Genomic DNA, 11,409 nt, shown 5'->3' with positions numbered 1-11,409 from the left:
AAGCACCCTTGGATGGTTCCTAATACTTGCATGGTCGAGGCTTAAGCATCAAGGTCTGATTTTTATGACTCAAAACACCTCCAAGAGCTCAAAATGACAGCTCATATGGTCTGACGTTGCTCAACTCCAAGAATCCAAACTTTGGGACCAAAAGATGACATTTTCTACCCTAAAACTAGATCTAAGCATGCAATGGTCAATGTTCAAGCTTTATAAATTAAATGGATCAAAAATGATGCCAAACTTCTGGATCTACAAGCTCTTCTCATGTCCTTGCTTCTTCCCAAGCTCCATTCTTCTTCAAAACTCTAAAGAATCACCAAAAACTCTCAAGGAAGTTCACAATACACTAAAGGTGGCTTAGGGTTCAAGGTTTTCACTTTAAGGGCAATGAAGGTTGAAAAGGTAAGGGACTTGGGAAACAATTTCTAGATTCATGCTATTACAATTCCTACGAAATTCCAACATATTATAATTTTAAATATTAATTAATATTTCGTTGGTATTTTGTAGGAAACTTCCAATGCTTTTCCGACGAAATATTTAGGGTATTTACTTCCGTAGGAAATTTGTAGGAATTTTGTTGAATTATACTTTTGTCGTAAGTTTGCAGGAAATTCAACGAATATTTCCTACAAAACATTTTCATAGGAAATATTTTGTAGCTAAAACCAAATATTCTAGTAATGTTCACGTTTTCATTGTATTTATTTCGAAAGTGATTTTAAAAAATATGTAATTTTTACACATTGATATTCAACACTTATTTAAAACATTTCAATAGTTTTTTTTAGTATAGAATGAATTATTTATTTATTCATTATTCCGTTTGTATTTATTTAAAATTTTATTTAAACAATACTTAATATTTACGTTTTACATTTAATACACGAATCTTATACATAGTTATATATAAATTAATTTTCCATGCACCACGATTTGCATCCGCTACCTCGCTATATGATATTGTAGAATGAAAAAACACGATTGTAGAAATTAATAAATTAAATACTATAATTGTATATTAGAAAATAGTTAACTCTAGCTATTTACGGACAAAACAAATGGTTCCTTACATTAATTATCTTCTTTTCTCTGATTTCATGGCACCAAGCATTAACTAGTAACCATATTTTATTTTATTTATTGTTAATTAATATAGTTTCTTAAACCTTAACATTTAAATTACGAAATCAATTGATTAAGAATAAATTTCTTTTTCACATTATTATAATAACGTATTATTAGTATGATATAATGCAACGCAAGTTTTGCATGCGACTGCGCGTGTCTTCAAGTTTTAATTACTGACTTCAAGTACTTAACGTAGATGTTCGTTAAATTGGTCAAGTAGTTAATTCACAGAATATCGTTTCTTAAGGACTAATTAACTTCTATATGCATGCTTCCTTAAATAGGGTTTATAGACACTAATTTTATTCTTAAACTAATCAGTTACAGAGGTTCGTCATCGAACAAAAGTTAACTTCCATTTGCAGTTTCCATGCATAATTAATGAACCTTTCCAAATAGTACTAAAGAATTGAAGTCACATCGTTACTCCACCACATGCCCTTCTCCTGGATCCCCGCCGGTCAACCCCCACCGTTTCCGGCCACCCTATATAACCTCCAAAACCTTACAACGACCCACCTCACCTCACCTCCCTGATCAATCTCTTAACAACAAAACACCTTCAATTCAAACAGTACTCCAATCTGATCGATCTTTCTCTTCCTTGTATATCTTCGTTTCAACATTCAACAATGAAGATTATGAAGGTAATATTCTTCATCATAGCCATAGCCATGGCCGCCGCCATCACCATCACCTTCACAGGTGATAACAATGAAGAAACATTAATGATGACTACAGAGACACCGTATGTGAAACCACTTCCGAAAAGGGTAAGTCGTTTTCTAGCTGAGAAGATCGATAATCCTCGAGCTGCAGACCACTGCAAGAAAGACGATGAGATTTGTTACATCTTAGAAGGTAAAAACTCGACTTGTTGCAGCAACAAGTGTATGGATTTGAGCGAGGATAAGCACAACTGTGGAGCATGCAAGAACAAGTGCAAGTTTACGAGCTCCTGTTGTGGAGGGGAGTGTGTGAATTTGGCTTATGACAAGCGGCATTGTGGGTCGTGTGGCAACAAGTGTATGCCTGGTGGTTATTGCATTTACGGGCTTTGCAATTACGCCTAATCATCAAAATGCATTATTAATTAATCTTAATCGTATGTAACTCATCATGTGTTTGAGAGGTTCTTCAGTGCTCGATCGATGATACTTGCATGAATTAATTGTTCATAGGCATGTATGCTGCCTGGTTACACAAGTATTGTATGTAGTAACATATATATACACACAAGCGCATTTATAATCTACAATTAAATTTCTGTTTTATATGCTAATTAACTTCTCAACGAGACCAAATATTTGACTCGATCAATAAATGATATGTGCCAAGTAATAATATTATCTAATTACCGATGGAGTATATTAGGGAAAATGACTTCCAAAACGTTAAAAAAACTCAATTATGTTTTTTCTGTTTAAAAAAAAAATTCAAAAAACTTAACTTTTTTTCTAAAAAATCGAACTATTTGTTCAATTTTCATTAGGGTCAACTGACTAATGAAAGTTAAAGAATGACATTGCTTATGATGTGAAATTAAATATCACGGAAATGACTTGGAAGATCATCAGAGTTTTGAAACCGTTCAAAAAACTTCAATTATGTTTTGTCTGTTCAAAAAATCAGTTTCAATTAGAGGTAGCTAGATTTATTTGGTATACAATCAGTTAACAAATGACATGACATTAAATTTAATGATATGGAATAAACAAATTAGAATTTGTCATTTTATATATCGATTTAGGGCTTGAAGAAGAGATAAACGAATGATGTTTGTGTTCAATCTCTTGTAATGACTACTTCTTTTTCTTCATCCTCTTAATCGTTGATGTTCATTATCTACAAAAAAGATATTTGATAAAACCTTTTGGATGTAGACATCCTTCTCAAATTTGGATATCTAGAATGGATGATCATCTAGAGAAAAAGTCAAGAGCTTGTTCAAACAGATGAGTAAGTGTAACTGAAAGCTTTATCATATTCATCTTAATAAATTCTTGTTTTTGAAGTAACCAAACAAATAAAGCTTTCAACTGCACTTACCGTCTGTTCGAACAAGCCCTAAAATTTTCTCTGGATGATCCTCCATTCTATATATCTAAATCCGAAAAAGACGTCCACATCCACAAGGGTTTGCATCATCAAATATCTTTTTTATAGATCTTGAACTGGACATCAACGACTGAGAGGAAGAAGAAGTAGTCATTACAATATAAATCGAACCTAGACGCCGTTCGTTTTTCTCTCCTTCAAACTCTAAATCAATATATAAAGGGAAATATTATAATATGTTTATTCCATGTCATTAAATATAATGTCATGTCATTTAACCTAAATCTCTAATGAGAATTGAACAAAAATGTAAGTTTGTTGGGTGTTTCTAAACAGACAAAATATGATTAGGGCTTTTTGAACGGTTTTGAAACTTCGTTGGTCTTACAAGTTATTTTTTTAATATTTAAGTAGATGTAATAAGTCAAGTCATTCGTTGACTTTCATTAGTCGGTTGATCATAATTAGACAATTAAAATGGTAAGTTGGTTGGGTTTTTTTAAACAAACAAAACATAATTAAGGTTTTTTGAACCATTTGGAAAATTCGTTGGATTTATAAGTCATTTTATGAGTATATTTATTCTATCGAGTAAGTTACCATGCAAAGGGGTTCGTGTCCATTGTTACATTACATCACTAAACTAGACAAAATTATGATTTAGACAACACGACTGCACGTCTGCACGAGAGACATGATTATTGTTAAATGGAGATTGTGTTGGCTAATATATGTAATTAAGCGGCTGATTATAATCACAAGAGGAAAAGAGTAAATGGGTGGCTATTTTTTGGCAACCAAAAAGGTGTAGCGAACGGCCATGTTCAATTCGTGTTACCTTGTATATTATATGCAGTTAAGAATCGTTTGCGTATATTGGAAGTAGAGAGTAGAAAACTTTTTATGTTTCAAATTGAAAGTTTCCCTTAAGAACTAGAAGTCGTCTATAAAGCACATGTTGTTTCTTGCAAAACACCCTTATTTGTACCTTTTTACCTTGTTCTTTTTTCTTTCGTGTTTTTGTTCTCTTTCTATTTTTTGCTGGTTTTTCCATAAAAAAGCTACTGTTTATGAGGTTTGCATGATCTATATCATCGAATGATCATAATGGTTTTATTATTGAATTGCCTGTAATTATCTCATTATATAATCAGCATGGAATATATAATGTATAAGTCTATAACTAAATCTAATAATCATACTAATTAATGATATACTACGATTATATGAAGATTTTATATATGGAGCTAGAAATTATTGATTTCGACCCTAAAACTGCCAAGTATTCCAATTCGACTCTAAACTGCATATGGGACAGACACGAAATCAGAATCACCAATCTCTCACTTGAAAGCTAAAAGTCTAGAAGCAATAAGACTCCACAACTCAACAAGTTGATCTATTAATGTTTTCAAAAAAATCACACAACAAGCAGTTCTAAGAAGAATCAGTGAATACATATATAAACTTATCTCTTCAGTTGGATGCTCCAATAAGCATTTTCACACAAGAATGTGTGAATACATAAATGATGACAGCATGAAAATAACGATCAAAATGAAATAATGTGTTTGTTAGGCGTAATTGCAGAGTCCATATATGCAATAACCACCAGGCATGCACTTGTTACCACACGACCCACAATGCCGCTTGTCATAAGCCAAATTCACGCACTCTCCTCCACAACAGGAGCTGGTAAACTTGCACTTGTTCTTGCATGCTCCACAGTTGTGTTTATCGTCGCTCAAATCCATACACTTGTTGTTGCAGCAAGTCGAGTTTTTGCCTTCTAAGATGTAGCAAATCTCGTCATCTTTCTTGCAGTGGTCTGCAGCAGCTCTAGGGTTTTTGTTTTCCGCTAGGAAACGACTTACCCTCTTCGGAAACGGTTTCACCACCAGTGATTTGGGAAGTGAGGTTTCGTGGTTGTCACCGATAGAGGCGATAGTGATGAGGACGATGGTTATGGCCATGGAAACGATCACCATGAAGAGTACTCTGATGATTTTCGACATTGTTTTGAATTTGATAGAGAAGAGAGAGAGATCAGAAGGTCTTTATAAATAAGAGACTTGATTCTGCTTTAATGTTCTGTATAAAAACATGGAGCTTTTGGATGTTATATAGGGCTCATCTCTGTGTGTGTATATGTTGTGGGTTGACCCATGGAATCAGGTGCGATCATGCATTGTTTCAAAAAGCTAGCTTAATTCCATGGGGGCGGGTGCATGCATGCATGTGTGTGTTGATTAGGGCACAATCTAATCTAGCTAGTCGTCGATGACCTACGCGGTGGTGAAATTTTTGGCTTAAAAGTCAACTTATATTTTCTGCTTTAAGAGACGTCATCATATACATAACTTCAACATAAGGTTTTCTTTAATTAACAAAAAGATATTTAAACTCATACTTAATTTGGAAGGTTTGTTTAGGAATAATTATATGGCATTGAAAAACAAAAAATAAATAAAACATCGTCATCAAATATAGAACAACCTAATATTTTGATATAATTTTGTTTGCTAAAGTGACAACAATTCACTCCATCTAAAAAACACAATTAACGTAATGGTGTATTTGGGATGAGAAATCAAATTTTACTTGACATGTTTGATATATGATGAGCCAAATGATTATTTATATGAATAACAAAATCCAGATGTATATAAAATAATACCAAAATATGAATGTTTTACTTTGTGATAGAGCTTCATAGTAGTTGAATAGATGTTGATTATAATTGAATAGGAGTTGAATGGATTGTAGATGATGACACGAAGAGAGAGAGTTGATCGATAGAATGCTTCAATGAAATTGGAGGTAATTAATGTTATTATGTTTTAATTAAATTTCAACCCAAAAATCAATATAGTCACATTTAATTTTGTGTTATTTTTGTATTTGATTTTCTTTTTATTCTAATTAGACCATAAGTGAAATTATACCATCTTTTTGGGTATTGTATTATATAATTTATCATATTTTTTTCAATCAATAAATCCAATGAAATGTTTAAAAATAAAAACTCGTGAAAATAAAAATATATTAATCACAAATTGGTTACAAACTAACTTTGATTGAAATATTACATTCATCTTTTTGCATCCAAACACCACGTCAGAGTTTGGAGTTGGGATGAGAAATTCAAAATAAATGTTGTTAAGAGGTTAAGATAAAACATAATTGTAGATAACTTTTTTTTAATTAGTGTATTTTCACATATTGTATGCTTTAGGTTTCATAGTTTTTAAATAAGTGTATTTTTAAGTATTGTATTTTTTAATTATTATATCTGTTATTTTTAAATTTAAAATTCTTAATTCTTAATTCTTAAATAGTTGTGTTTTAAAATATGATTGTGATGATATGGAACATAGATATTAAAGACCAAAATTGAATAAATTCAATGAACTTTGCTAAGGTACGATACAAGTAGCTTATTTAAAAAAAAAAATAATAATAAAAAAAATTAGGTGGTTATTTATACAAACCTGGTTGGATATGAGAAACTAACGAGGCGGCATATATTTTAAAATTTGCCACAAAAATTAAAGCTGGTAATAACATTAATCTCTTTTTAAGAAAGAAAAAAAAAAAAAAAAAAAATACATGATTTCACAAACTTAGTTGGTTGCCTATAAGAGTCTCAGCAGGAGACAACATCTAGTATCTCTCCCTTAGGAAAACCTGATTGACAGTCTATTTGTTTTTTGGTATCCAAATTATGAAAACAAACATTTTGTTGAACCTTTATGTTCTCAAACTTAACACCAACTGCTTCAGCTTGATCAGCAAACAAGACTTTGGAAACAGGCGATCCACAGATTTGTTTGTAAGCCTCATAAGAAGCAGCACATGTCCGTCCGCCTTCTAGAAGCTGTGAAAGAGGGTGGAAAACGTAAATTGCATCATTCTTCTTCTTCTCTAAACTCGATTTCATTTCCAAAAATTCAGAAACCAGTTCCGGCTTGCTAAACTGGACAAACACAGCAGTCTTATCCAAATGGTAGACGGATGTAACGGAAGTCAACCCAAAAACTTTACACAAAATTTCCTTTATTGCCCTTGCCTTGAGTTTCGATGAGAACCCCCATATTAAGGCGATGTTTTGAAACGGAATTTTGGGTTGTTGGATTTTAAAAACTGAGGATTCTGTTGTGGTTTGAGCGGTATTTAAATTGACTATGTCTCCACTGCTCCAGCTGAGGTATAGAAGATTGATGTAGTTGTGAAGCTTGTTTTGTTTGATTAGATTTAGATTTAGATTTAAATTTAAAGAATGAGAATCAGTGAAATCGATGTCAAGATGTTTGCATGACTGAGCAAAAATGCAGCCTGTCATGAAAGCATCGTAACCAGCCTCATGTTTAGCTCCTGAGTTCCAGTTTGATGATCTACATTTACAAAAATAAATATTCACTATAACATATTCTTAAATTAATATAATATACCTACCTTACCTGCAAATTTATAATAATAATAATTATGGGTATATTACAAAAACGGGTATACACAAAATTTCAAATTCAGTCCAACATTTGGAATCGTCCTTAACAAAATTAAATTATGATTTATGGTCCCCAAGTATAGCTGATTTTTGCAACTTTGATCCTAAAATATTTTCTCCTGCCATTTGCATCCTTATTTCAAGTTCTTGTAACATTTGTGGTCCGTATTCCAACTAAATTGACCATTTTTAGTTCCTTATTATAACTATTTTTTTGCTATTTTGGCCCCAAAATTTAGTTATTTTACTTGGAACAAGAACCAAAAACTTTACCATAACCTCAAATAAGGACCAAAATTGAATAAATCAACTATACAAGGAACCAAATGTGTAACTTACTCTTATTTTCACTATCATTGCATAACAAATGATAGCTAGAGGGACCAAAATTAAACAATAAGGCCATTTTAAAAAGATTAAACATCCAATTCTAATGGTGTTAGTTAGAGGGACTAAATCCACAAAGAAATGTGAACTTAAGGACAACATCAGAATGATATAAAAGTTTGTGCATACCACAGGGACCATTTCTGTATCTTACTCTTATAATATTAAATTTTAAAGAAAAAAAAACATACATACCGCATATCATCAACTCGAACCTCCACTGCAACAGAAGAGTTGTGAGCCAATCCAGAAGCAGAAGCAATATGTGGACACATGATGGCAAAAGCTTTGGGGAGTGATGTGCTACTTTTCTTCATCTTCAATTGCAAAATATTACTTGCATTCAGAAGGATCTTTGTATCGATTATGTAAGGGAAGTTTTTATGAACTATGGTTACATATTCTTCAAGATTTGAAGGAAGAGGACCCAAGAACTTTCTACAAACATGTGCAATATCTGTTTCATATGATACAATATATATATATATATATATATATATATATATATATATATATATAAGTGATGTCAAAGGCAGAAAATAAGTGGTATAGAAATTGAATTCCTACCAAGAAAGCAATTGTGTCCAACAATTAGCTTTTGCTCAGAGGAAAGGAGGTCAATTACATGGCGGAACCCAATGGCAGCTCCAATTTTTATCTCTGATTCCTTACGGAGACTTTCTTTTACCTCTTTCTACATATCATATATAAACATTTAGAAGATATACTAATTTATTAACCCATAACCCAGATTTATGTTTGGGCACATTTTTGGAGACTTTATCCAGACAGACATCATAACCCATTCAGCCACTGTACCCATATAGAACTTAATGAAGGAAAAAAAAAAAAAAAAATAGCCCATTAAGTCTTAAGATGAATGCTTGAATGTTTACCATAAGCAACTCTAGGTCCCGTCTGGAGTCTATGTAGACAATAATTTGTTGAGAACATGAATCACCATTTACACGGATGTAAGCTAAATCCTTGAAGCTCTTTTCTACAATCTGCATTGTATCCCACAAAAATTACAGCACTGATAACAAGTAGAAAACATGACCAAATTACTTTTCAAGACTATATATTAAAAAAAAAAAAAACATTACCGACTTAATCAACCTTAGTTGGCGGGAAGTAAATCCATTAAGTTTGATAGCTGGTCGCATCCGAAAGAAGATGGTCTCAAATTGATCAATTGAAGCATTAGAGTCTTTAACAATCCTGCTTGATCCTCCATTTCTAACCTGTAACAGGTCATCATGCCATTCATTGATTTTGTTTTTCATTCTCTCCACAAAAAGAATATCTGCCATTCTGACAAGTGGGACATCTTTAATTCCTTTCGTTGCACATGGTGACTCTGATAATTCATCTTCATCTGCTGAATGTAATTGCGATCTAGCTTCATCTTCTAGTGCTCTGGATAAATAAGATATTCCTGAATTTATCCAAAGTTGTAAAACCTCAAAAAAGAGATGCGGATAAACTTCACAAAGGATTTATAATCTAAGGGATAAGGTACCTTCTTTTACACACAAATTGAAATCAAATTGGTACTTTGCCAAGAAATCAATTGAGGAAGTCTGGCACAGGAACTCATAAGATCTAGCATCACCTCCAACTTCTTGCCTTGGAAATATGTAAAAGTTGTGCCTGTCCATAGAACACATACAGTTAAGACGTGTACTACAGCTACAAAAAGCTTGATCATGGATGGATTCATAAAAAACTGTATATACAGTATTATACAAAAACAAAAAGGAAGGCAAAGGAAAAGACTAACGGGTGGGCAATGAAGGAGTGCTTGGTTGGGTCCCATCGGAAGGTGCAAACTCCAAACTGAACAACAGCAAACTTCTCAGCTGAGTCCTTTACCTTGAGATAACGGACATCATATCTGTCAAACTCAAACGACTCCCTCCAAGGAGCGCTCGTGACTCCCGTCATTTCTAAGTCAATTGCCACGAAATCAGAGTCTCGTACGTGACGACGAAGATCAGAGAGAGACGAATCGAAGTTAAATTTGGTGACATTTTTTATAGCAAAACTCGAAGAATGGGAAGAGCAAGCCCGAGAGGAAGAAAAGGAAATTGGAAACAGGGTTAGGGTTTTTGAGAGCGCCCTAACCATCCAATGTTGCTTCATAACAATATGCTATTCACCGTATCTGGCACTTCTTCATGACCCCAACCCTGAAAGGCTCTGTCAAGCAGCTGAGAACATTCATGTTTGCAAGGTATATGAGATTAAGCAGAGCATGCACAATGAAAAATTAGTGTAAAGAATGTAAAAATATGAGTCTCTATCATTCCGGCGGGAAGATTAAAAAAGAAGCAACAACTGGAACTGGTTTATACATAGAGAAGTGGAGAGACGTCCATAGGAAAGAAGAGTTACCTGATCGTCGAGAGCCGAGAGTGTGGGGCGTGGCGTGGAAAAGAAAACTATAAGCAGCGCGAGAACGAGAATGCAGAGCAGCAATTAGTGGTTAGGGTTTTACGTTGCGTTCTCCGAGTTCGAACAAGAAAGAAGGAAGACACGACGATGATTTTCTTTTACAAAACTCCAATAATGGTCCATATAGTTTGTTAAAAATTGCGTATAGGGTCCAAAAAAAAAAAAAAATTAAGGTGCAAAATAAAAAAAAAATTCTATAATTTTCTATGGTTTTGATCCTTATTTTAATTTCTTTTATATTTTTAATAACTTTATATATATATATATATATATATATATATATATATATATATATATATATATATATATATATATATATATGTTAAAGCACAAAGAAGTTAGGAACAGTAAACTTTTTCAATTCAGGACTTTACCACACTACTTTGTAGAGATGGACAGTTTTGGTATGCCTCCTCTCCCTTCCAATCACCTTCTTACGTTTATTCTCCACCACCTCTGTCGCTTGGAAATACCTATCTTTCTTCCTCGTTTTCTGTATAGCTTGTCGGGAAAAATAAATCATCCCAATCCTCTTCATCGGTGTGGGATCAAGTCCATAATCGCATATATCTCTACCGATGGTGCCTGTGGGAAGCCCTAAAATTGATTTCAATCTGATGCGCCTCTATATCGGCTTCGTGCTTTCCACCGTCTTTGTAACAGCCGGATTTTATCAGGTATCTTGTTTATTGTATTTTGTTGATTTGTGGGGGGACTCGGCGAGTTGGAGCTCAGACTCACCGAGTAGGGACGCGGATCTGGACGCGGGATCGAGCTTGGACTAGACGAGTCCAGGATATGGACTCGGCGAGTCAGCGCTGTGTAATGAAACCCTAATTTCTCGGGTTTGAGACTTATTTAAAGGG

General features: G+C 33.4%; 3 protein-coding genes across 5 annotated transcripts; 1 reads left to right on the top strand and 2 right to left on the bottom strand.

Annotated features, from left to right (window-relative positions):
• Positions 1 to 1,766: 1,766 nt before the first annotated feature.
• On the top strand, positions 1,767 to 2,207 carry LOC145007526 (stigma-specific STIG1-like protein 3). Its single transcript, XM_078966441.1, has one exon. It carries the CDS (start codon positions 1,767 to 1,769, stop codon positions 2,205 to 2,207), a length of 441 nt encoding a protein of 146 aa, XP_078822567.1.
• Positions 2,208 to 4,668: 2,461 nt separating this feature from the next.
• Positions 4,669 to 5,269, bottom strand: LOC145006069 (stigma-specific STIG1-like protein 3). The gene has a single exon (XM_078965162.1). The coding sequence runs from the start codon at positions 5,205 to 5,207 to the stop codon at positions 4,767 to 4,769; it is 441 nt and encodes a 146-aa protein (XP_078821288.1). The 5' UTR covers positions 5,208 to 5,269; the 3' UTR covers positions 4,669 to 4,766.
• A 1,423-nt stretch (positions 5,270 to 6,692) lies between these two features.
• AHG2 (Polynucleotidyl transferase, ribonuclease H-like superfamily protein) lies at positions 6,693 to 10,629 on the bottom strand. Of its 3 annotated transcripts, none has more exons than XM_078964496.1 (8): positions 10,484 to 10,629; positions 9,870 to 10,299; positions 9,609 to 9,739; positions 9,193 to 9,524; positions 8,983 to 9,093; positions 8,654 to 8,780; positions 8,282 to 8,543; positions 6,693 to 7,586 (listed from the first exon to the last, which is right to left on the bottom strand). In XM_078964496.1, the coding sequence occupies exons 2-8, from the start codon at positions 10,229 to 10,231 to the stop codon at positions 6,839 to 6,841; spliced, it is 2,073 nt and encodes a 690-aa protein (XP_078820622.1). In that variant the 5' UTR covers positions 10,232 to 10,299; positions 10,484 to 10,629; the 3' UTR covers positions 6,693 to 6,838. The 3 variants fall into 3 exon arrangements, with proteins under 3 accessions (XP_078820622.1, XP_078820623.1, XP_078820624.1); XM_078964497.1 differs by having other exon boundaries at positions 9,870 to 10,288; XM_078964498.1 differs by lacking the exons at positions 9,609 to 9,739; positions 9,870 to 10,299; positions 10,484 to 10,629 and having other exon boundaries at positions 9,206 to 9,220.
• Between the last annotated feature and the right edge of the window lie 780 nt (positions 10,630 to 11,409).

Source organism: Lactuca saligna, chromosome 7 (genome assembly GCF_052625555.1).
Source record: "Lactuca saligna cultivar CGN05327 chromosome 7, ASM5262555v1, whole genome shotgun sequence".
NCBI lineage: Eukaryota > Viridiplantae > Streptophyta > Magnoliopsida > Asterales > Asteraceae > Lactuca > Lactuca saligna.
The sequence above is the reverse complement of the archived record's forward strand: the minus strand, read 5'-3'. Positions and strand labels throughout refer to the sequence as shown.

Coding starts and splice junctions, on each gene's coding strand:
- LOC145007526 (XM_078966441.1), top strand. CDS start 1,767: ATGAAGATTATGAAGGTAATATTCTTCATCATAGCCATAGCCATGGCC.
- LOC145006069 (XM_078965162.1), bottom strand. CDS start 5,207: ATGTCGAAAATCATCAGAGTACTCTTCATGGTGATCGTTTCCATGGCC.
- AHG2 (XM_078964496.1), bottom strand. CDS start 10,231: ATGAAGCAACATTGGATGGTTAGGGCGCTCTCAAAAACCCTAACCCTG. Junction 9,740..9,869: donor CACTCCTTCATTGCCCACCC/GTTAGTCTTTTC, acceptor TTCTATGGACAG/GCACAACTTTTACATATTTC. Junction 9,525..9,608: donor CAATTTGTGTGTAAAAGAAG/GTACCTTATCCC, acceptor GGATAAATTCAG/GAATATCTTATTTATCCAGA.